The sequence below is a fragment of the Agelaius phoeniceus genome, chromosome 3, assembly GCF_051311805.1.
Source record: "Agelaius phoeniceus isolate bAgePho1 chromosome 3, bAgePho1.hap1, whole genome shotgun sequence".
NCBI classification, from domain to species: domain Eukaryota; kingdom Metazoa; phylum Chordata; class Aves; order Passeriformes; family Icteridae; genus Agelaius; species Agelaius phoeniceus.
Window position 1 is genome coordinate 72,991,844 of NC_135267.1, and position 25,505 is coordinate 73,017,348.

Below are 25,505 nucleotides of genomic sequence, written 5' to 3' on the forward strand. Positions count from 1 at the left end.
TGCATTTTCTTGTATAGGCAGCATGATTAGAACATAAATCAAGGAATTTAGGACTTCAGTCTATAAATTTTTATAGACTCCTTCAACGTACTAGTTCAAATAAGAACATTTGTGTAATTCACAAATCTGGTGAATCACATGTCTGCTCAAAGTTTCTCATGGCTTTTTTTTTATTTGTCTTCAAAACACCATATGCGCATATGATGAGATATAAAATAAAAATATGCTATTCTCTGGTATTCCCGGATTTCCAAATAGTAGAATATGCAGAGAGTAAAAATTATTACTATCAGAGACCTACCTCAGTCTAAAAATGAAATTTACACCACATCACTAATTGTGTTTATAAGCAATTAAAGAGAAAACAATAATTAACTTGTAACTCACGGCCAAAAGCTTGAGCACTCCAAAGGCTGGACACTAGGTGGCAGAAAAATTATATGTTCTCCAGTACCTGACAAATACTCATCCTTCTAGTAAGAAGGCAGGCTCATGGAGTTATAGGATGTATCTCAAATAAATTGAAGGTTTATAGCTGTCCTGCTTTTCCTGATCAGTTCAAATGAGCACAGATTCTGTTAGAGTTGAGCTTTTTTGTTCCTGCAAAGCAACATTTCTCCAACAGCCCATCAACCAGGAGCTATTACAGGCAGAGGCTATGCTGGAAAAGCTGGAAAAAAGGCTTGGGAAGGAGGCAAAGGAAACAGGTGTTAGTACACATCCTGCCCATACCCTGCCCTCCTCTTTGTGCCCTCCAGCAAAGATATTGAAACCATAAATAAAATAAATAATAAAAATAAAATAACAGGCATCAGGACTTTATCAAGGCAAGCAGGAGGTTCTACATTGGTGTCTCCAACATCATCCCCTGCTCATTGGGCACATGTAAATGCAGGCCTGTGGCAGGTCACAGACATGCCCGTGTGAGTGACCATGGCATTTTGGTGGTGCAGCTCCGGGCCTTGGCTGGTTCTCAGGAGCAGAAGGAGCTCAGGCTTGCATTGGTGGGTGCAGGGCTGGAGGTTAAATAGTCACACCTTATTGCAGGCTTCTGGCTGATTTACTGAGTTATGGCTTCATCCTACTCATCTTCTCTCGCAGCCCCAGCAGCTGCTGCCTGTCACTTTTACTTCCAGGTACGAGGTGCAAAGTAAAACACACCTGCCAACTGCCCCTGCTGCAAGGAGAGAAACACCCCCCACTCCCTCCTAAAAGGAGACTCCTGGGACTTCATGTTCCCATGACACCCAAACTCCCAGAACTGACTATTCAAGCACATCCTTCGCCATGCTGGGGCCTGTCCCTGAGCACAAAAAAGGTTCATTTTAACAAAAACCTGGGCAACTTCCAGACCAGTATTTTCAGCTTCTTTTGCTGGGATCATCTGAAGAGAGGACCTTAAGGAAGAATTTGAATTTAATGGAACTAATAGGACCCTTCTGGATTAAAAGGGACTTGCAAGCCTGCAGGAAAGCTCAGGGCTGTGGGAGAAGTGCCCAAAGCTAGATGTACCCCAAAACCTACACTGCAACTGTAGCCAAGAAACATTTATGATGGGCTCAAGAAGTCATCTGACCTTTTGTGGCAGTGTGAGTAGAGCACGCACAATAGAGTCTTTCTTTAGGAGGAATGAACATCTGCTGACATGAAAACAACAACACTAAGGAAAGAAAAAAAAGAGGATAAACCCACATGTCACTGGTCTGCAAAATCCAATAGTGGAGGCTCAGAGTTCAGCCCCCCCCCCCGGGTGGCTGAAGGGACACCAGAGCCAGCCTGCCTGGCCTGTGGGAGGAGCTGAGAAAGGAACCATCACATCACTTTTGGCCAGCGTTCAGGGAGGCACCGACTGGCTCCAGAAGAAGTCATCAGCAAGTCTCTTCTGCTGCATTCTGCAAATAGGCCTTTCAAAGTGGTGATGGGTGAGGTAAAAAGAGGTAGAATTTGTGGGAAATCATACTCCTCAAAGACAACCTTCCTCAGAACTGGAGAAGAAACTGCTTTCACCTTTGTAGGCAATTTTCCTTGGCTCGTGATGATTGCAAACCTCAGAATAACCGAGGTTTGCTCACCTGCAAAAGCAACATGAGATCTGCCCACCCACCCACCCATGCTGACACATGGCACCATGGCTGCCGTAGGACATACGCACCAGGCCTTATCCGAATGCAGGAATACCAGACCTCTCCCCTCAGAGTCACAGCACTACTCCCACATTTGGAGGTGTGAGCAGACAACCCTACCTAAGAAACCCATCGATTCCTCTTCCTGCACGGACACATTTTACCCCAGGATTCCAGCTAAACACAGAAAGGACTGAACCATGGGATGGACATGGGCCATGGCTCAAAAGAACAGTACAGCCTGAGAAAGGATAAGTAAAGAAAGGGAAGAAACAGAGAGGGGTTTGAAGCAGCAATGCCAGCGAAATGGACACGTAAACAGCACACAAGGGGAACTGTGGTCACCGTAAGCATTCCTTTATGTTAAAAACTGTATCTAACCATGTCTCTAACAGCTGCAGATGATGGCAGTTCAAAAGCCAAGGTTTGTGGTTACCAGTGTGGGAGTGAAGGTAATATAAAGTGGGAAGTTGGGTCATATGGGAACTGAGCTTGTTGATTAGTGACAGCACGACTGGAAGCCTGCAAACCCTGCTCAGTCCAGGACCTGCAGGTTCTCAGCTGCTCAGGAAATCAAGTTCCCTTTATTTATGGCCCAAGGCTAGATCAATGCATTGGGGACCTTGTGGTAATTTTAAATTCAGTTCCTTTGGTCAACTCCAAGTCGCTCTTATAGCTGAGTCACTTGGTTTCAAAGTGTTGTTTCCAACTTCTTGCAGGGCTGTCTTCCTGTCCCACGTCCTCCCCAGTCCCACCCTCCTTGCATGTGCACCCGCTGTCCCGTGGCTCAGCCTGCTCTTCCTCCATGCTGTCCCACTCCTTGCCACTCTTCCCCCCTTTGTCTCTACCTCACTTCCTTCCATTTTGCCTCTCCACTGCCTTCACCCTTCCCAACTAACCCTTTACTGTCACACTGCAGACTTCCATAAGTTTGGACAAGTTTCTTTTCCAAAAAGGGAAATGGTAAACCAACCTACTACTACACACTGTCTTCTGGTAAAAATCCTGTCACTTTATCCCCTCCCCTTTCTCCCATCTTCCTTTTGTTTGTCTTGGCTGACCTTTTGCCTACTCTTAAACTGCAAACTCTTTGAGGGCAGTGCCAGAATCTGGTCTGGATTCTATAAAGCACCTAATATGCTAAATATTATAAAAGGTGTGGTTTATTTTCTTTCTTTTTCTTTTGATTTTCAGTAAACTCACTGAACATCCAAGTAAGCAGGAGTTTAAGTGGACAGACATATGTGTCTTATCAACAGGAAGTTTCTCTTGCATAACTTCTCTGGCAGTTCTGGAAAGCTAAACGCGGGTGCGTTTTCCTCACTGAAAATTAACACTCAGGGAAAAAAGTGAACCCGTAAAGAAAAATCATTTCTGAGAAAGGAGATTCCAGAAAAAGAGATGATTTTTAGCATGCAGAGCTGCCCTTGTGAAACATCTGCTATGACGTAGTCCTGTTCTGGCTGCAGACCAAGCGTATCAATAGCTCCATAGAGTAATGGGATAAGAAATGGGAAAATTGCCATTGCTTGTTTAGCAGCTTGTTTTGCTGATAAATGTCTGTCACTTTTCAAATAGCTACAGTGCAATTGTTTTTTGGGGAAAATATTTCCTTTAGCAGGAGGTTTTCAGGCCATTAGCTACTTCCCATCTGTGCTGGTGTTTTAATACACCGCACATACACTTTGCTTCTTATTAGAAATTATTCACAGCTTTTGATTATGGCCAGGCAGCCTGAAGTTTAGAAATCATGCCTGCCATTAAAAAAATTTCTATTGCCTTACCAAAAATTTAAATCTCAAAATCATTAGAGCCAGTGTGTACTTGTTGAAAGAGCATCTACTTCTAAACATTGCTGGGGGGAAAAAGTACTCTTTTTAGACATCTGTAGTTTTAAAATTATGAATGACTGTATAAAAGCAGGAGCTGACTAAAGTGGTGGCCACTGTGTGCTCATTCCATGGCTAGAGGCAGAATGTCACTGAGCCAAGCAGTGCAATGTGCTGAAACTCATCTCATCCGTTTCAAACTGTGCCATGAACATTTTTTAGTTCCCCCTGATAGCTGCTAGGACAGACAAGAGACAGATCTCTGCTTAATATCACACACTATGTCTAACAGTATCTGCTTTCACTTTGCACACTTACACTAAACAAGCAATGACCTGCAGTAAATTTAGTGTGCCAAAAGAGGCACAACCGCACCGTAGCTGCACCAACTGAAATCCTAGATGTATGCATCTCAGGGAGAGGGTGACACCCCAAAACTATTCCTTTTTAGCAACTAGCCTTCTTTCTTTCCCCTCCTCTCATCAGGAAAAAAAAAGCAGAAAACAAAGGTAAGATGTAGAAACATGGGTACTGTTTCTAGAGCTTTGTTCCAGAGATATACTTGCTTTGTCATCTGAATCCTTTGCATTTTTTTCATTCAAAAGATTCACATGAAGTTTCTATACAAACAAGTTATCAGACATTGCAGAATAAAGTTAAGGGAGAAAAAAACATTCAGCATTAGAAAGTGCCCATGGAAGTATGAATATAGGAATGGATCAAAACTTCCAAGTGAAGTCCATGGTGGGAAACATGCACCATAATTTACCACTTGGACTGACAGGCAAAAGGACCAACATAGAGACAGTGACTACTTTTCAGAATTTATTGTAAAAAATAGTATTAAACAATAGGAAAAATACCACTCCTTGTTCAATCCACCCCACACTACTTTATGTGGAAACAATGGAAAAATTTGACAGAAATGTATTTACCATTCCTATCCATATATCAGATGATTCCAGCTACTCAGGACATGCTCATGGGAAAAGTATTGGCAGTATCACAGCAGATGGAAGTGGAAATAAAAAACATGCAGTATTTTCAATTGCAGTTGGGAGGCCTATTTCCTGGAGTCTAGAGATCATGTTGTTTTATCTGTTTTCCTTTAGCATTATGTACATTATCAGACCTTCATAACTTCAGACACCAGCATAAAGCCCTGATTTTTTGCCAACAGTGACATACCCCCCTCAAAGATAAATGTGGAAACCAGAATGCCTGCCTTACTTCTGTTTGCAATTTCCTTTCCACAGGAACATGCACATGAAATAGTTCCTGCTAACATATATTTAAAGCTTGGCTAGCCCTTTTCCACTTATACCAGTTCAATCCCACTGGAGGTCCTCAGGGCAGCACAAACAATGGAGAACAGACTTCCAGCACTGCAACATATTTGTTCTGCCCAAAAACTGCTTATCCTAACACCAAATTACATACTTTGTATGACAATTTCTTTTGTCCACAAACAAAAATATGTCAGATTCTGCATTAAACTGTATTACAAAAAATGTAGAACAATACTTTTCACAATTATTTTCTGTGGATTTCCTAGCTCATCTCAAAACTGTGAAGTACCAGTTTGAGCTCAAACGGAGCCAATTTTTAACAGAGACCCAAAATAACAGGTGACAGTAGTATTTACCTGATGCAATTATCTTCATTATCAATTGGACAAAAAGTTGACTTAGTTTCATAGTTTAAAGCACTAATCAGAGAAAACTTGAATTACATGGCACTGTTGAGACCACCCCAGTCCCAAGTCAATGGGTGCACTTATTCACAGGTGCATTGTTGTAGGTATGATATGAGTACAGAACCCAAATATTCAAAAAATGAGTCAGCAGAAACCTATGGATAATGCTAAATAAGAGCACCTAACCATTTTTTCCACTGCTGTGCTTGATGAAATCTTAGTTTTAGGTGAGTCACACAAATGACAGTCACTGGAGTAGAGTGCAGTGGAAATTTTGGTCATTCTGAAAGAAGATACAATGGAGCAATATAGGAAATTCCATACCAAGAGGCCAAAGTCAAACATTTCTTCTCTTGCACATCATAAAAAGTATTTTTGGTTACAAATTACCACTGCAAACAGCCTTCTCATAGATAAAACTAAAAATGTCTCTACTAAAAAGTTTTGCGAAGGTCACAACCCCACAAACCGTAACTAGAGAGCTTTCTCTATGTCCTCTTCTCTTCTGAGTAACAAGAGCTTTCTGATTTTAAGGAAGCCCCTCCTCTTGGTCAATCAATTCCGTTTTGGTGGAGAAGACATCCGCCAGCATGTGCTTCGGGATTTCGGATCCCCGTACTTTTAATGTGTAGCAGGCATTCTCTACCTTTGCCAGACTCTGTTTCAAGGTGTAGAGCTTCTTGGAGACTTCGTAAGGTCCGGTGTTGCCAATGAAGGTGAAGCCATCGTAAATCTGGCGCAAGAACTGGCTCAGTTCGAAGGGCGTGTCGATGTCCCCGTTGCCAACGCTGCTGATGCACAGCCGCATCAGCTCTCCCGTCAGATCCGCCACTCCCAGCAGGTAATCCACAGGAGTTACCTTCAGGCTCCACCTATGGGGCTGTTTATCCTGGGAATTGGAGGTCTGGAGACAGAATGGAAGAAAGTCCAGCACAGAAAAGTGTGAGAATGCCATCTGTAATGGTTCAACTACACGCTAACTCATCTAACATAACTGGAAATTTAAAACATTCTGGAAAATTAAATTGCATGGCACTTCCACATGGTCTGATTTCAGAAGTACTAATCTCATTCCAGCATATAAAAAGGTAATTTCTACTTGAGATGTCATTTTCATTCTAGCAAGTATGATAAACATACCCTAACTCTACCATTTCTATTGGCACACAGAATTATCACATCTTTGCAGCAACATTTATTTGCAGTTGTTTGGGGTTTTCTTTCATCTGACAGATCTCAGCCTGATAGATTTTTTTCCTAGTCAGTCCAAAGTTAGCAAATCAGTCAAAAATAGTCTGCATTATGAAAACAAGTAATATAATTTCATAATGGTGTCTTGAATTTCAAAATATATTCTCTACAAGTAGCCATCGTATTCTCAGATCTGTTTTATATCAACTAAGCTTATTAAAATAACAAACAAAAATCTTCATGAAGCAAACCCATTACAAAGTTACAACTTTGCTCCAATATCCAAGTTTCCAATACTTTTTATAGCCAGAATATTGGTAACGTGGGAGACAATTCAGGTTTCTTTCTGTTCACTTGTTCCCATAATATGCTGTCTACCCAAATTGACAGATCGGGTCAGAGGCATGCACGCTGGGGTTAACAACTTCAGAGCTGGTACCTCTGGTAAAAACAAATTAATTTAAGCTAAAAATCAGGCTTCTCTGCAAATACCAAGAGAATAAAGAAAGAATGAGAAGTGCTTTACAGCACAATCTCTTCAGCAGAAGCAAACTCAGGAATTCATGTAAAGCAGCATTACTGTACACTGCACCTCAACTGCTTGTGCACTTCTGTAGATTGCTACCAAATCACTGTTGTCCTCTGTCAGCAATCAAACTGCACCCAGTTTACTGTGTTTGGTGACAGTAGTTTGTCCCTATGAGCCATTTAGGGCAGGCTAGGAGTACAGGCAGGTCAAGAAACAGCAGATACGGCATTAGGGCTAAGGTATAATGGGATACCAGCCTGTCCTCTGAAAGGAATCAGCTCCAGGAGAGTTACAAATGATGCAGCTAAGGCATATGCACAAGGCAAATACAATGCCTGCAGTGACTAGTTCAACACCAGCAATAAGATTTCAGTCATGGACCTCATCCTGCCTTGGATTTGTTTGTGTCCTCCAACTTCTGCAACATCACTATACACCAGAAGGTCTTAGAGACAGCCCCAGGCACTAAAAATCCCTCCGCTACATTTGTTAGCTAGCATTTCACTGTCCTGGATCTTTTGCCATATCAGAAAGAGTTCAGTTTGCTCTGCATAAAAAGGATGTGAAATTTATAAACTTGTATCCCACAGATTTAGTTTACTACTTATCAGAATAAAAGGCATGTTTTGAACAAGTGAGTCAAAGCCCACATGTCTATCTAATCCCATTCCACTAACTGGCCTTATTTAATCAGATGCCAAAAATGTGACTAAGCCTTCTCGCTGCATTTCCATCCCAGAAAGATGTTTGTCAACTGAGAAAAGAAAAACTTTTACCATGTTTGTTGTTTCTTCTCTGTCTTCTGCTGTAAATATTAGTTGTTTGTTGATCTCTTCAATGCTGATCAAAGATCGTGTTTTGATAAAATACTGAAACGAAACTGCCTCAACATATTCTTGAAGCCCTGCAAAAACAGCAGAAACAAGCTCATGCTTCAAACTTTCCAGCACTGATCCATGCTCACAATTATTTAGTTTTTAAGAAATCTTTTAAGTGAGACTATTTGAAGGTTACCAGCAAAAAGTGAAAATTAACATAATCCAGAAATAACATTGAAGCATAATCTAACATAGCACGTTTCTGAAGCATGAAAGTCAGACCAAGCACACAGAGAAACACGTTCAAGTTTTTACTCCATCTGCATCTTTCATGCAGAACCTTCTGTAATTTCTAAATAAAGCATCATGGTATTCTCAGAAACATAGTGGAGATCAGCTCCCCATAATATTTCCAAGGGCTCATACTCGGATCCCTCAGCAAATCTGCAGATGACGCTGAGCTGAGTGGTGCAGTTGATGCACCTGAGGGATGGGATGCGACCCAGAGAGACTAGGACAAGCCTGAGAAGTTGGGTCCATGGGAATCCCATGCAGTTTAACATGACCAAGTGCAAGGTGCTGCACCTGGGTCAGGGGATCCCCACTATCAGCAGAGGCTGGGGGATAAACAGATCGAGAGCAACCCTACCCAGGAGGACTTGTAGTAGATATTTGTCTAAAACTGAGCTTCCCACTTCTCTATTTTGTGAGAATCAGGCTCCTTAAAATACGCAGGTTTGGTGAAATTCACATTCAAGGCAAAGCATCTGTTATTACAATTCTCTCCAGATCAAATAAATAAACAAATAAACAAACTAGACATGACTGTGATGCCCAATAAGAAGACCAAGAGGTGATCCTGCTTTGGCAGAAGGGTCGGACTAGGTCATTTCTAGAGGTCCCTTCCAACCCTAACTGTTCTGTGATTCTATGAATACATGAATAACTGCTCTGTCCAAAAGAACTTACACTCTAAAACTAAGGTGTGCAGGGGGACAACAGGAGTCAGTGTGTTGCAAAGGGAATAAAAGATGGGATAACAAATCTAGCTTGTACCAGATTTGTATGCCATCTACAGCTACCTGCCACAATTCTCTCTCACTACCTACTTAGCAGATGGTGGTTTTATTATGCGTTACTGTGGATGTGACAGCCTGGAGAAAGAGAAAGCTACATAAGTTTTCCCAGAATTGGCCTGGGAAGCCTTAGGGAGCTGGAGATAAACAATGATAGCCAAATATTAAAACAACCTGCAGGTGGTGTTTTTCTAATAATCTGTTTTTCTGTTTTTCTCATAGGATTGTTTAACAAGACACAAATGGGTGTCTTTTTAATTAGCCAATCATGTGAAATTATTGATTATATGATCAATCAGGTCCACCTGTAGCAAACTAAGCTATAAAAGAAGAGAGGATGAACTAAATGATGCTTTTGCCACTTTGCCTTCTGATTGGACTATGTGTCATCTCTGACTCAACAGTGACACGTTACAACAAAAGTGAGATCTAAAAAAAAAAGTTTGAATGTTCAGACACAGATTTTACAGGTTGTCAGTTTATGTGCAGAGAGCAAATTTGGGGGAAGCATGTGAGGAAAGTTTCTAAGCAGAAAGCTGAAGCTGGCACTGCTGGTGGAAAAAAACGCAGAAACAACGCTGGAACAAACAGCCACGGCAGTACTAAGCTAAAAAAAGTTGCAGAGACAAAGTCAATGCCTGTGTATATCTGACCCATGAACAGAGAATGCCCAAAGAGGACATTAAAGGAACAGGCACATGACAGAAATGGTTCTAGCAGAGCTATTCTGAGCCATTTTAAGGGGATGACTTCACTTCAAGAGACACTAACAGGTATCATGCTGCAAGAGGGCCAGGATTAGACAATAGTTTTGTCAGTGAGAAAATGAGGATGTAACCAAGGGTACCAGAAGTAGAAGCCTGTTTCCATTAAAATAATCTTAACACCCTCAACTGACCTGTACAGTGCCAGGACTTCAGCTTATGGAAGTATGCAGGAAGAAGCAAATTTAGGCTTCACCTAGATCAAAGAAATAGTCTAAATCAAAAAGAAGAGAACATAGATTTAAATAACAGATGAGTGTGGAAATACCCTAAAAAACTCAAGGGGTGGGAGGCTTTCCATGTACCCACTACAAAAGCATGATAAGTGACCTGCATTTTTTTTTCCCTTTTAAATATGTATTTGAGCAGAAGCAACTCAGAATGGCAATTCCTTTATAGTACTCTACAGCAGCACTGGGAAAAGCAGAATAAATATGCAGCAACCAAACTCACACTCAACAGTGCTGTTCACAAACCAGAACACAAACACAGAGCTGGCAAGGCCAATTAAACAGCATAATTTAATCAACAGAATTCAGGTAAAGCATTCTGGGCACAAGCAATAGAAAAACACACTAGATAAAAGCTACTCAGGATCTTTTAAGACAAATAACTTCACAGGGTGCAGAGAGGTAGATTTCATCACTCACTCTTTCCCTGACTTAACTTCTGATGTAACAGGACCAGTAATCTATTACGAAATTTTGGCTTTTTCTGTGGATAAGCTGTAAGCTACCAGATACAGCAGCACTCAACATGACAACATCTGTGAGAATCTCCCTCTGCTATCTATGGAGAAGACTATCACATATGAAGAATCAACTTGGCATTTTCCACAGCTCTCAGAGAGATCAAATCAGCCCTCAAACTTTTTGGTAAACAGTCTTCTCAATCAGTCAGATCTCCCGCTTTCAACTCACTCCACTTTACTATTTCATACATGTTTTGTCCTTTTCCATTGTAAGTGTTTGGCTCTTCTGTTCTTTTATCTTTATGTACTTTTTAATGAGGGCATATTTATACATATGTACACACATAGATCTTTGCTTCCTCCTGCCATGCCACACTAGCTGACATGTTCCAGCCTTGTGCTCCTGCCTTTTGTTTAACACCACCATGTGAATGTTGCACACAGTCTGTTTGCCATTTACTGTCACCTTCTCATAATTAGGGAATCTATCTCCCACTATTTATAAGCCTTACCAAACTCAATTAAAGTCTATCACAAATAGACTGCTAACAAATCCTGTTCATGACTATTTTGCAAAAAATACTAGTATTTTACTTTTTCTTCTTTTTTTTTTTTTTTTTTGCTTTTAACAAGTCCTTCTGTCAGAAGTGGCTACAATATGGTATTTCAATGAGCCAAGACCTTGAAATAAGGTATTTCCATGTACAGGTAGAAGGATGTTTAAACGTGTTATGTTTTAGCTTAATGGTAGGACATCCGCTATTTTCAGCAAATAATTCCCAAGGTGAAAAACCCCATCCCATTTCACTACACCATCCAACAATACCTTTCCCTTTATGCTCTTGTTTTGGATTTATTCCAAAATTAGCTTATTTATGGATTGAGCTGCCAGTAATAGAATAGTTTTTAAGACTGCCTTTTATGGGTTTGGGTTTTTTTGTAGTACATGGACAAAAATACCAATTAAAAACACTGTATTATTTTTACTAGCACCTCTTAAAATTACAGATGCAAGGTAAAAAATTAACTGCTTAAGTATTTTGATATTTTATTACATTTATTCTATACAAATAGCTTATACTAGACAAGTGACAGTGACCCAGTATAGCAGCTCCCTTTTATGTTTTAAAAAAATTATTTTGTGTACAAGAACTACAGAGTTACACTGAGATATCTTCTGAGCATGTATGTACAAATATAGATTTTTCTCCCTGAAAATTTTAGCACTTTTTGCCAACTGATATTCAAGACCTTTTTCCTTAATTACATATGCAAGATCTGAGAAAGAAGAAAAAGCAGTTACCATAAGAAACTTAGAAAGAAATTAGGTTTCTTAAATGAAAAAATTATTTTAAAAAACATAATTGGAGCACTCAATCCAAGAGTCAAATGAATGCATAAGACAGAGGAAAAGCTAGTTCTATCTAAAGAATGAGTAAATAATTGAAAATACTTAATTGCAGGAGTCATATTAGGGTAAACAGAATTTAATTCCACCTGAGATATGCATGCATCCATGCATGCATGGAAGCTTCCACCCAGAATGACAGATCAAATAAGAGGTGAAAGTTTCCTTCTAAAATTTTGTTTACTTCATTTCCTCCTTTAAATCTCAGTTCAACAGTTACAAAACAGGTTCAAAAGGATTTCATGCTTCTCAGTTGTTAAGGTTAGCAATGCCAGTGCCACCTGCCATCTTCTCAAATAAGCTGCTTCTCTCCCTATTTCTTCCCAAACTCATCTTCTTTCATCCTTTGTCCTGTTTCTCTCTATCTTTTTGTTTAGAGAGGAGCCTGTGCTGATGGTGTGGACACAAGCAGATATACACAAGCCTGTGCTCTCTCACCCAGCTCCTCCCCTAAGCCATACAGCAGGAATACAGGCCAAGAGCAGCCACTAGAAAGATGGTAGGAAGATACACCCAGCAAGCTTCTTCCAGGATCACTGCATGAAGGGTGGGGTACATTATTTACAGGGCGAGTCATGTGAAACTACCCATTTGCTGATTCATTACAAAACCAAAACAGCACTGACAAGGCTCTATCTTATCCTCATGTTTAGGCTGGCAAGTTACATTGTCATTAAAAAAACCCCAAACAAACACAGAAAAAAAACTTCCCTTCTTTCTCCTCCCCCCAAAAAACAAAGAAAGCAACAACAAAAAAATAGCCACCATCAAAACACAGAAATCCCTGCCATAATCCAGGAAAAAAAGGTTATGGAAATCCCAACCAGAGAAATAATTATACAGAATATGGGGAGCATGGTAAACTTAGAGAACTTGTTTCTAGAAGCATATGGATGAATACAAGGGAGAAATAAGTGAAATAAGCAAACAAGTAACCACCAATTGAAACAAGTAGATACAATAAGTTTAGAAGTATTAACAGAAAAACTAATGCCAGTGTCCTATTAAGATGAAACTGGTAATTCACACCTTAATCTACTCCTTTAAAGTTCTCTGCATACTTGACAATGATTCCAAAGATTCAGAGATCTTTTTCTTGGCAGAAGAGGTAAAAACTTTAGTAATTAAACTTAAACTGAGGCTATGACACAATCGAAGCATTTTGTTGATTGTGAGCATGAAGTGAAAGGTTAATTTTGTAACACACACTGAAAGAGGATAAAGCCAGTTCTCCACACAGACAGGAATGCTCTGGACATCCTGTTGTGGAAATGTCTTAAAAGAGTAATTCCAGTCAGGGATGGATTTTATAAAACAATACTAACTAATAAATACAAATAAAAGTATTAGAACAAAAATCTGTATGAGCTTACATATTTGGGAAAACACCCTATTCTATTTGCTCAGTAATAATTCAAAAGCTGAGTAGGTTTACAATTATATTAATAATTAAAATAATGTAAATTTCTTCTGTAAAGCTCCAAAGCTTCTGTAATGCTTTGTTCATTAGTCAACTGCTACTTGACACACCCACATCTCTTCTAGCTGCATGTGTTGAAGCGATGTACTGCAGATACTGAAGTGTTAATATTGTTTGCACTTTGTTTAAAGTTGAATACACACTTCAGGGGAAAAGGTAATACCATTTCAGGGGAAAAGGCAATACCAAGATTAGTCAGTTTTCCCAAAAGCCCCAGAAACAAATATAAGTTCCCTATCAGACAGGTGCCTGTGAGAGTTAAATTATTTCTCCAAACAGGCACAAAAACCCTTCAAAGAACTGCAAACAATATTTTAATCTCTCATTGCAGAGAGCAGGGAATCAAGCAATCAAGCCTTTTTTATACTGTTATTAAAAACATGGACATATGACAAACAATAGGCCTTTTTGCAAGATGAATAATTGTGGGTGAGAAATTCACAAACTTTTATTTTGCTTCTACTTGGAGACCTAAGGGATGTACCACGCTTGAACAAAAAAAACCCCAAAAAACAAAAACCAACAACAACAACAAAAACCAACCAAAAAACCAAAACAAAACAAAACAAAAAAAAACCTTGAACCAAGGTTTTTGTTCTGAAGTTTGGGGTTTTATTCCAACTTGCAAGCCCAAAATGTAGCAACTATGAAGGGCACCCAGTGTTTTATATGAGTTCTTACAAAACTATTCCTGTGACAAGTAGTCTTCCTGACCTCTTTGACCACCCCCAATTGCCTTTATAATTAATACAGAGTTTTAAAAGTCATTCAGTCAGTCAGACACTGCTGGCAGCCTTGAGGGCAAGTGTTCAAGATACCAAAGAAAGGAAGCTCTGACTCAGCCAGGATGTTCAATGATCAAAGAAGAAAGAGCACCTAACACAACACAGCTTCTGCAGTTCAAAACACAGTGAAAGTTCTTCTTGAGGTGATGATGTTTCCATGCAACAGATTCAACTCACAAGCACATCAGAAGAACCAATAGTGGCCATTTGTCCTCAAACACAGATCTGTGAGATGGCACAAAGGTACTTCACCACTTGCCAACCTCTATTTCTCGCCACGTGACTGCAAAACAAAAAACCTAACCATGATGTGCTATCCCCATTGCTTCTTGGAATGGAGTTCCTCTATGACACATTCTCCTGTGTGATTTTAAATAAACAAACAAAAAAGCTTCACAGATTTTTTTTTTAACTTCTCTTATGTTCCAGCTGCACTTGGTTCCTGCAAAGGCTGGAGAGATCTGGGCTGTGAATCACTAATGTCAATAACTGCAGGGTTGAAAAAAATTCCTGAGCCAGAGAACAAGGTCTCCTCCATTTGCCAGCTATGAGACTGAATTAAAAGACAAACGATGTCACTAGTTTCAGGCTGTCATGTGAGTAACCATAGTATTTGTCATAATAGTACAGCAGGACTTCAGGACAGTTAGGTCTTAAGTGAGAAGCAGGAAAGGACAATCTTTTGATCATGCTGACCCACGGCATGAATCTTTAGAAGACTCTACATAGCTTCTCTTATTGACTTCTGCTGCTCTGAATGGCTCCTGCTGAATTTATATCTCATTCCGGGATGAGCTGATAATCAATTCTCACATAGTGCATGCCTAGTTTGTTCACGTCAGAATTTGCATTCATGTTTGCAGGTTTGTTTTAATTTTTGTGTATGGACATACAAAACCTGCATCAGAAAATACAAAGTGAGGCCTTGCAGTCACTGTTTTTTCCTTTTCCTTAGAAGAACTTAGGAAAAAGACATGAAACAAAAATAATAAAAGGGCAGCAAAATGCAACAAACTGAAGGTATCAAATTTCAAATAGGCAACTTGCAGAATGAAAAAAAACCAAACCAGTTTCACCACAGAAAATAACAAAACAGAAAGAAAGAAATTAACAAAATTGCATCTGATAACCATAAGCTTATTCACTGCAAATTCTGTTAATTTTCCAGTATAATAAGGAAACTTTGTTTCCATTTCTGGCATTTTACCCCTCACCTACAACAGCAAGAGATTAATTCTTCAGTCACATCCTGTTCCTGTGTTTTCCCACCATCTTGCATAAACCTGATTGCTTCCTTCATGGTCAGCTTTCCTTTCAAGTTTTAGGTGTATTTAGGTCTCATCCTGGGTGAGACATTTCCAATTCTTGATACCTTCTTCCTGCAGTACAAAGCTTTTCCTTTCTCTTACCAACCTAAAATTAAATATGCCATCTATTTTAATTACAGTTTTTAAGCTTTCTCAAGAAAAAAAAAACAAGTGTTCTACTTATACTGTTCCTGATCTGCAGAACAGCACATTGATATTATATCCTTGATATTGTGCACCTTGATATTATTTCAGAAATACATGTGTGCTTACAAAGATAGAACAATCTGAGTATGTTATTTCCATATTTTGAGTTAAAAAGCTAAGAAAAAAAACCAAGCCAAGTAAAGACAGAAATCATTACATAGACAGTTCCTTTAGTTTGCATTCTAATTAAAATCCTTCATACAATACCTAAAAAAATGTTGTTACTTAAGTCATCAGTAATCTAAAGCTGGCCTGCTTGGACAGACCCCACTCCTCTCCATAGCATTTCTTACAGCATCCTGTCTGGTGGTCCAACACACTGCAGTTAGAAAGTGGCATTCTAGTGCAACTGAAGTATTTCCTTTTCATCCACACAGACTTAACTGGCCTGGTCCAATCGAGCAATGCAGTTTGTTGCTGTATCTTACATGCCTAAAGTGACTCTAAATGGCATAAGGCAGGAGACAGAAATAAGCTTCATTATATCAATCTCTCAGAATACAAATAGTGCCTGCACAAGATAAATGATGTGTTAGACTGCGTCACTGCTGAACTTTTACACAGAATTTCCTGCATCATCATCAGCAGAAGCAGTCACAGAGCAATAGTTTTGACAAGGTGCTGACATTTTACAGCCCCATCATCTAATCCTATTGAGAGCAAGTGCAGACATGATAAACAGCTAATGAGCTTCCCTGTGCACAGCACTCCACTCACCACTGCTGCAAGCACAGGCACACAGCAAAGGTCAGCCAGCAGTGCTCCACTTGCCTCTACCATCATCACCCCACATCACTCCACTTAAGAAACTCCAGAAGAATTATGGGCTCCCCATTCAATATTTTGTCTTAAGAGGCAAAAAACTGAGTAAAGTCCTCAAATAGCTAGAGATTTCATTTAACAAAGTCATGTTGAAAAGGTACTCCATTCAATCCCACACAGAGCCAACTTATTGAGCAGTCCTTAATTTTTCCTCTGCAGTACACAAGTTCTGCATTTATGCAGAGAAGATTCAGCACATGCTTTGAATTACATACATCCTAACATAGAATCATAGAATTTTTCAGGTTGGAAAAGACTTTTAGGATCAACTGAATCCAACCACTAACCCAACACTGCCATGTCCACCACTAAACCATGTCTCTAAGTGCCACATCTACATGTCTTTTAAATACCTCCAGGGATGGAGACTCCATCACTCTCCTGGGCAGCCTGTTCCAATGCTTGACAACCCTTCCCATGATTAAATTTTTCTTAATATACTATATAAACCTCCCCTAGAGTGACTTGAGGCCATTTCCTCATGTCCCATTTCTTGTTACATTGGAGAAGGGAGCACCCCCACCTGGTTACATTCTCCTTTCAGGCAGTTGTAAAGTGTTCTTCCTGAGTCTCCTCTTCTCCAGGCTAAATCTCCAGCTCCATCAGCCACCCCTTAGCAGATCTGTGCCCCAAACCCTTCACTTGTTCCATTGCCCTTCTCTGGACATGTTCCAGAACCTCAGTGGTCAAAGTTCTAGTGATGGGTCCAAAACTGGACGCAGAACTTGAGGTGCAGCCAGTGCTGAATACAGGGGGACAATCAGTGCTCTGGTCCTGCTGGGCACACTGTTGGTGATAGAGGCCAGGATGCCTCTGGCTTTCCTGGTCACCTGGGCATGCACTGGAGGATCATGTTCAGCTGCTGTAGACCAGAAAGCCCAGATCCTTTTCCAGCAGGCAGTTTTCCAGTTGCTCTTCCCTCAGCCTGCAGCACTGCATGGGGTTGGTGTAGTGGAAGTGTGGGACCCTACACATACTGCAGAGCACATCTTTCTTGTCATGAAGTTCCGTACAGATCTTTTCTGTATACTGATGATATTTCCCTCAGTAGTTGAGAGTTAAATACATATATAAAAATACTTAAACACATCTGTATATACAAATAAAAAATCCTGAAAATTTTCTTCCTCCCTTTCATAAATCCATACAATCTTTTTCAGTCCTTTTCTTGCATAATGTCTCTCAACAATTTTAAAGAAAGGGTACATATTTCCTCACAGGATATATAAGGTATACACTGCAAAGTGGGCCAAAGGAGCAGGAATTCTATATTGCAAATAGTAAAGCTTTAAAAATATCAACAAAAGCAGAACATTCTAACATAACAAATGAAGAGCTCTGCATTAAAAAAAGACTTCATTATTTCAGTATCTCTTTGTTTGCTTGTTTAATCATCCCCTGGGACAATCTGTACTGTTAAGAAACGTGTAGAAAACAGTCATCAGTTTTTGTTGTTGTTCAATTAGTGCTATACTCAGTGTTTGAGCTCATGCAAGTGTCCTTTGGGGAAACGTCCTGCGTGCCATTAGCACTATTCTTAATGAGGGAAAGCACGAAACTCCTTTAGTGCTCTGCCAGAATTGTTTTATCTTCGAGTCAAAAGAACAACTGCTTGGAGTAACCCCAAAAAAAGCATTTAACAATTACAAGTGGCAAACAATATTCCCAAGCATAACACTCATAGCATTCTTCTATTTATAGGCTAACAGTTATTATACTGAATAAAATATGTATTAGGCAGCTTTATTATGCAGACAATCATGATTCCCCAGTTAAGGCTGCTACAGCGGTTTCCATTATAAGCTCAATTTCGAACCCTTTTACTCCTTCTGTGAGAGGTAGGGTGGGGAACAGGAGGATGTTTCATGTTTGGTTTCAAGACAAAGGAGAACATTTTTAGGAAGTTTGAGGTTAATTAGACATGCTGCTTTTGAGATATGGGACATAAGCGTTTCTTTATTCTTTTTGGAAGAAAAAAACAGTTTAATGGCAATGTTTTTGTTCATAAAAAGCTTTTTAACTAGTTCTCCAGAATTTCTTTAAAATACAAAATCAGAGTTGAAAACTAGGTTAAAGGAAGGTCAAGATTTACCACCTAAGGAAATACATAAAGACAAAGACCTAGGACTTTTCTTAGTTACTTTTATTTTCAAAAAGACATGCAAGCTTTTTCCATTGAAAAAAAGCAAAGCAACAATTTAAGAACACTAGACTTAAAACCAAAACTAAAAGTAACATTCTTAACTCTAATCATTTTCACCTCCCAATTACAGTTCTTCATAAACAGTGGTGGGCAGGTGAAATAAAGCATTCCCTCTCCCAGTTGCTCTTCATCTAACTGTCCCTTCATTTTCCTGCTTCTAGGTTTTCTATCTCAGCTTCATAATCCTGACTTCAAGCATCTTCCCATCTCTGACACCTCCTTGAAGCCACTTTCAGCACAACCAAGATCTACATGTCTTGAAGCCTGCATATTCCTTTTTTTGCCATCCCAATGACTAACTGGAGAGCAGAGGATTTAACGAAGGTAAGAGTAAAGGTCTAGCTGAAAGTTAGCATTTTATACTTGTTATGCACACAAACTCATTTACACAATGCCTAAAAGCAATCCTTGTCTTCCCAGAAACACACAGGTATATTCTAGCACTCCCTTATTAAACATGCACTATGGGCAACAGCTGGCACAAACTTGCCTTGCAGAGAAGCATATGTAGAAGAGCTAAGGCAACTTATTTCAGTTGGATTTTATAAACAGTCTTCTTAATGAGGTACAGATACCTAATTACAGAAACAACAGGAAGATCTTAGGGCCAAGTATTATACAACTGATGGGAGTGCACAGACTCACCATTTACCTCACCTAAAGAGAGGGGAAAAGTGAAAGTACAGCTATTTCCAGTTCTAACTTCAGAAATGCATTGGGGGGCTGTGTATTTCTACCCTTTAGTTCTGTCCGAAAAAACTGCGAAGTTCAGCTATTTGAGAGATTCCACACCGGACTGCTGGAAAGATAGACAGCAGAGTCTACTTCTTCTCTCCCTTATTTAGCACACTAATACCTTCTTGCCTTCCTTTCTTTTTATCTTGAGAGGTCAGTAAGATTCATTCTCTTAAGTTTTCTTAAGATGGTAGTAAGAAAATTCTTCAATTCTATGACAACCTCGCCCCAAGTCCCATGTAAGCATTAAGCATGTGCTACCATACGTGCAACTGTGTGCAGTTCTGGGTGTCACTCTTTAAAAAGGATGTGAAGGTCCCTGAAGGCATCCAGAGGAGGGCAACAAAGCTGGTGAAATCGTTGGAAGGAATGTCCTGTAAGGAGCAGTTAAGGATTTTGGGCTTGTGTAGTTTGGAGAGGACAAGGCTGAGGGGCAACTTCATTGCTCCCTACAGGTTCCTGAGGAGGGGAAGTGAAGAAGGTGGTGCTGGCTCCTGTCCCATCCAGTGACAGGGTATGTGGGAATGGCTCTGGTGGTTGATGCCCCAAGCCTGTCAGTGTTTAGAGGAAGCATTTGGACAATGCTCTTAACAACTTTTTTTTGACTTTTGGTCAGCCCTGAAGTGGTCAGGCAGTGGCAGGATGATCACAGCAGGTTCCTTCCATCTGAATTTGCCTATTCTGTTCTAAAAGTTTTGCAACTGTGGAGGCACTGAGTCACCATACACATGCATCAGGTCTCTAACTTCCTTTGCTAACTACTTCTACTACTGACCTCCCCCAGAGTAACTCATTCCACTCTAAAATGGACAAATACATCTTAGTCATTTTAAGAGGCTGAGATTTACAACACTGGAAAAAACTTAAAAATTCTAAATTACTCCTGACAGAATACTTGCAGTTGTTTTCTAAACAGTTTATTCAGGTCTATTCTGGTATTAATGAGTAGCTTTATGCAAGTCAGAAATAAATTATGCAGGAAAATCAGTGTAGCTGACAGTGTGTATTTACCAAATACACAAAGCAAAGCTGAACAGTACTTTTTTCATTAACTTCTTTATTTCCAGATTGCTATGGCTAGCTTAAGTTTAGGTATCTTTCATGTAAAAAAGAAATTTAACTTTTGATTTCTGAAAATATTTTTTTTTAAAGAAACAAAAACCATAATTTATTTTACTAAGAGGAGAGACTCTGGATATAGAAAACTAGCATCAGGTTTGCTTACATGTTTTATAAGAACATGTGCAGTAACTTTCCATATGTCTGCCATGTAGGAATACTCTCTTATGTGTGTGATGAGTGAACCTAATTCCAGGCCAACTGCTCCTCAGTAGAACTAGAGGCAGGTAAGCCTCTCTGAAAATGCACAAAGACACATATCAAACAAAACAGAGTCAGTTCAGGTAAGGCAGCTGATGCAGAGTAAGTGGTTACCTTGTGAGAATCTGACTCACATGGCATGGCTGATGGCTTGCACCACGCAGTCTCACAAAGATCCATGAGGCAGCAGAGCTCAAACACTGCTGTTCTATACACAGCATTATATGACTCACACAGGACTGCAAACTTCAGGGGTTATTCAAACAAACTTTACAGGTCACAATGAAGCTTTCAAAAAAAACTGAAATGCAAGGATTCTCAGCTTTTATAAGGAGTACTTAAAATAAAAATCAAAAGACATTTTTAATGTGTTAAGATACTCATAATACACTTTGAATAGTATTGTTCACAGTTTAAGTTCATCTGTAATGTCAGCATTTTGAATTATCTCTTTTCATTATGTCACTACAGTTCTTGGCTATAAATAGCAGCAAGACACATACAAACTAAATGTCCCTAAGAAAATTTGAGCAACCCAATGCATCACAGGTAAGAGGACTGTGGAATCAATCACAGCTATTGAAGACTATCAGGGCAGGCTCCTTCCCATTCCAAATTGCTAAACTGAGACTCAAGACCTGTGTCACTCTTACACCAAAGTTTGTGTAAGACATGAGTACAAGTTACTTTAACCATTGTTTGTCTTGTAAATTACAGACATGTATTTGCTGCTGGTTAATCAAATCAATCTTATGGACATTTTAAACAATTAAATAATTCAGGGCAAATCTTCAGCTCTCATCAGCTGAAAAAGTTTTGCTAAACAAGGAAAGATACACACAATTCCAAATTGTTTAAAATGAGATTGATAAACACAAGACACTTTTATACCATGACTAAGATGTCAAAGAAGCAGTTACATATTTTACTCATGTGTTGCCACAACCAAGGCATACCAATTTTAGGTAATATTCAGATTGCCAACAAGGAGTCAGCAAAGAAATATGGTTTGGCAGCAAGAGTCATGAACAAACTGAGATTTAATATCTCAAGAATGTTAGTAAAGACTGCTGTTTACAGAGAGGAGCAGAAAAAGATGCAACTGAAACACACAAACTAGTTTAATGCTTGTAACAGAGAGGCAGAAGCACATTTTGAGCCTAGAAGAAAGAAAATGCTAAGAGCCTAGAAGAAAGAAATCGCTAAACTAATGATTTAAATTTATTAACTTTATCAACTCGAAATCACTTTATCACTCAAAATGGATAATTTCACAAGACAGTTGCTCCCACACTCCTCTTTGAAATTGCACCCCTTCAGGAGGGGCAAATGAGTGTGCTACATATATTTCTCTCAGTCAGAGAACAACAGCCAGTACATTTGTGAGAAATACTCCCAACTTCAGTTTAGGGCAGGGTCCAAATTGTTCCAGTTGTAGACTCCCATTACTCTTCCTTTAAAGTGCAATGAAACTGTAGGACAATAGCTTCTCTAATACCAGAGCTAACTTTGCTAGTAACAAAGATTAACCTGAGTCCTGATTTATAACCACAGAAATGTAACAAATTCAAACCTGCAGTATGAAGTATTGCTACATAAAGAAAAAATAAACTTAGTTCAAAACTGCACACCTTTCCTCATTTTAAATTATTTACCTGGAGATATAGCTCTGTGGAACTGATACATGTCTTCTCCAATCAGTTCTTGGGCAACCTGCTTGATCTTCTGTCGGACAGCATCTAGCTTGACTTCAGATTCACTTAGTATTTCTTCCCCATTGGGAGCACTGCAATCATAAAACAGAAACTGAAAGAGCAGTTTCCAGCATGAACAAACAGTTAAAAAACATTACACTTTTTCTTTTACTAATCAATACATTTTTACTAGCTTCAAGAAAAAGCAAAACTGATACTAGAATGAGAAACAGTTTAACTTTCACAGATACCTATTGCAGATTCTAAAATTCTGTAGATTCTTACCAAGAAAATAATCAACCAGTCAGGGTCCTGGTAGCATGATGCTTATTCCAGACTACAGTCATGATTATTGTTTAAATAAAAAAAAGGAGAAACACATACAAAGGCTTCAAAAAATATTCCAGGAAACTAGCAGTATTTACAGAAGTCCGTCAACTTCTTAAAAAAAATTAATATTTTGCAATACTTGACAGTATTGCAAAATACAATACATTATGTACTTCTACATGTGATTTTTTTTTTTAAGGAAGTAGATACGGATTGTGCTGTTCAGGAACAGCTGAAATATCTGATTCACAATCACAACATATACTTGGCATTTAAAGTTTCGTTTGTCGAATTTCCTTTAAACTTTCTCCTCCCTTGAGCCCAAATAATCACATGGTATATTAGTTTACAGTCTCTTTAAGGAACTACTGATTAATTGATCTTGGGAAAACATTTAAAAGCAAACAGTAAAATTTACTGAAATTAAAGCCACAATAATTGTGAAAAACGATGAAGAAGGAAATACAAAATACAGCATGGAAAACTTCTGTTCTCACAAAACCAGGAATGCCATATAAAACAGGAATCTAAATTCAGAGTAATGGGGAGTTCTTTGTTGTTCTTCCCTCCACAAGTTCCCAGCTACCAAGCCCCTGCAGTGGGAGTAGTTATTTACAGTCAAGGCTGTAGATGTTACTGGAACTATCACAGTACCTCTCTGCAGAAGAAAACCAAGTTAAAGAGCAGGCAACTTCATAACCTCCATTCGTAACTGCAACTATAAATAGTTACTACTTCAACATAAATATATCAATAGGTAACAAAATGCAAATTAAGATAAATCAAAGTACAAAGAAAAGTAACAGGGAGAGCTGTTATAACATGCAAGACCAGTGTTTGTCACGTACAGCAAACACTTTATACAGCAGGCTATGCAAAGCGTCAAATTTTCCTGTTGCTCTTCTAGTTTGTCTCTGGCTTCCAAAGATTGCTTGAAGGCTCATGAGAACACAAAACATTTGGAAGCTCAAAACTTCACACAGAAGCCTATCCAGCTGTAGTATTTACATAAGCAGACCCCAGGTCACCTCCTATTTGCATTGATGACCTCGGGTGGGGGTGCAACAACCAAAATGGTGATGGAACTGCCCAGGCAAGTAACCTGAAGGAAAGGTGCATAACTCCTCTCTCACAGCTGGCTGAAAGCTGGAAGGCTCTCATCTGCTGCTCACTCTACTGCTTTACACTGGTTTAATAAACCAATAAAACCAACTCAGAAACCTGAACCAGCATCTCTTAACTCTCTAGCTGGAGTGTGCATTCATTAGCTCACACCCACCTTAAAGGATGTTTATGAGAAGTAAATTAAATGCCTCTGAACAGAACACTGCAGCCATTACTGACAGACAACACTGCAAGGCAGCCTGGAGGTTTCTATGAACATTTTCACGCTCAGTGTGACTCACCTGGTGAACCTGTGGAGCAGAAATATTGTTCTTTTGCTTTCAATCGTTATATCCCGACTGAGCTTCACGAGCCGCTCGTATTTATCGTGCCTGGTGTCAAGCTCCAGCTGGAAGGCTGCAGAGTCAATCGTTACAGAAAAACTCAATTGTCACACAAACACAGTGCAGGGGAAGAGAAAAGCACCTGTGCTGCACTAACTCCTGACAGACCCCACCAGCCTTGCCCCTGGGCACCTTTCCCCAAGGTGGGCCGTCCCTGCAGATGCCACCATTGCCTGTCACCTGCCACAGCTGCAAAATTCATCATTAATATTACCTTTGTTTAATAAATCAGGTTAAGTAGATATCAATCCTGATGATGCCTTAAAGCAGTCTAAACAATTCTTAAGGTAAAATATTTGGTTTTGCTAATAAAATCTATTCCACAGTACTGCTAATCTGGAAACGGACTGAAAATTTCACCCCAATTCAGCAAGACAAATCAAAAAATAAAACACTACAAACATTTGTTAATGAGATTCACCAGTGCCTAAACCAATCAAATAAAAGCATCTGGCTAAGGCACATATACTGTTCAAAATGCACCATTTAGTTAAAAGAAAGTTTCCATTTTACATCCCAGCTAGACTTGACTAAAAGTTGAGTATTTTAGAAGTACTAAAGAAAGGTGAGATCAATTACTTAAAATAAGATTTCTGACTTGCTGATATTAGCTGTCTCTAACTACAACAAATACAGAGAAGAGAGGAAGCATATCTGGTTTTGACAGTCAAACATTATGAATGTTTACAAAGAGTGGATCTTTGAAGAACCATGTCCCTTTGAAGAAACCATGTCCCTTAAATTCTTTCTGAAATTAACCAAACACAGATGAATGGATCTCATGAGAAGGGAGGGAAACAACTCTTTTGAAGTGGAAGTAGTAGCAACTTTTGACAAACTGATATTCACAAGAGTGAAAAATTAAAGTAGAAAGTACAGTTGCTCTACTCAATTCAAGAGCAAGTGTATCTACAATACTCAATATAAATGATAGAGTGATTTGGTTGAAAAAAGCCTTAAAGATCACCTAGTCCAAAAGGACACTTTCC

General features: G+C 39.3%; 1 protein-coding gene across 2 annotated transcripts in view; it reads right to left on the reverse strand.

Annotated features, from left to right (window-relative positions):
* Positions 1-4,764: 4,764 nt before the first annotated feature.
* Positions 4,765-25,505, reverse strand: part of TSNAX (translin associated factor X) — a 47,738-nt gene continuing 26,997 nt past the window's right edge. For both annotated transcript variants that reach the window (XM_077175603.1, XM_054629262.2), the window contains exons 3-6: positions 24,415-24,529; positions 22,640-22,770; positions 8,145-8,272; positions 4,765-6,552 (exon numbers count right to left, since the gene is read on the reverse strand). In XM_077175603.1, the coding sequence (XP_077031718.1) occupies positions 6,178-6,552; positions 8,145-8,272; positions 22,640-22,770; positions 24,415-24,529 (749 nt within the window). In that variant the 3' untranslated portion in view covers positions 4,765-6,177. The remainder of the gene's footprint in view (positions 6,553-8,144; positions 8,273-22,639; positions 22,771-24,414; positions 24,530-25,505) is intronic.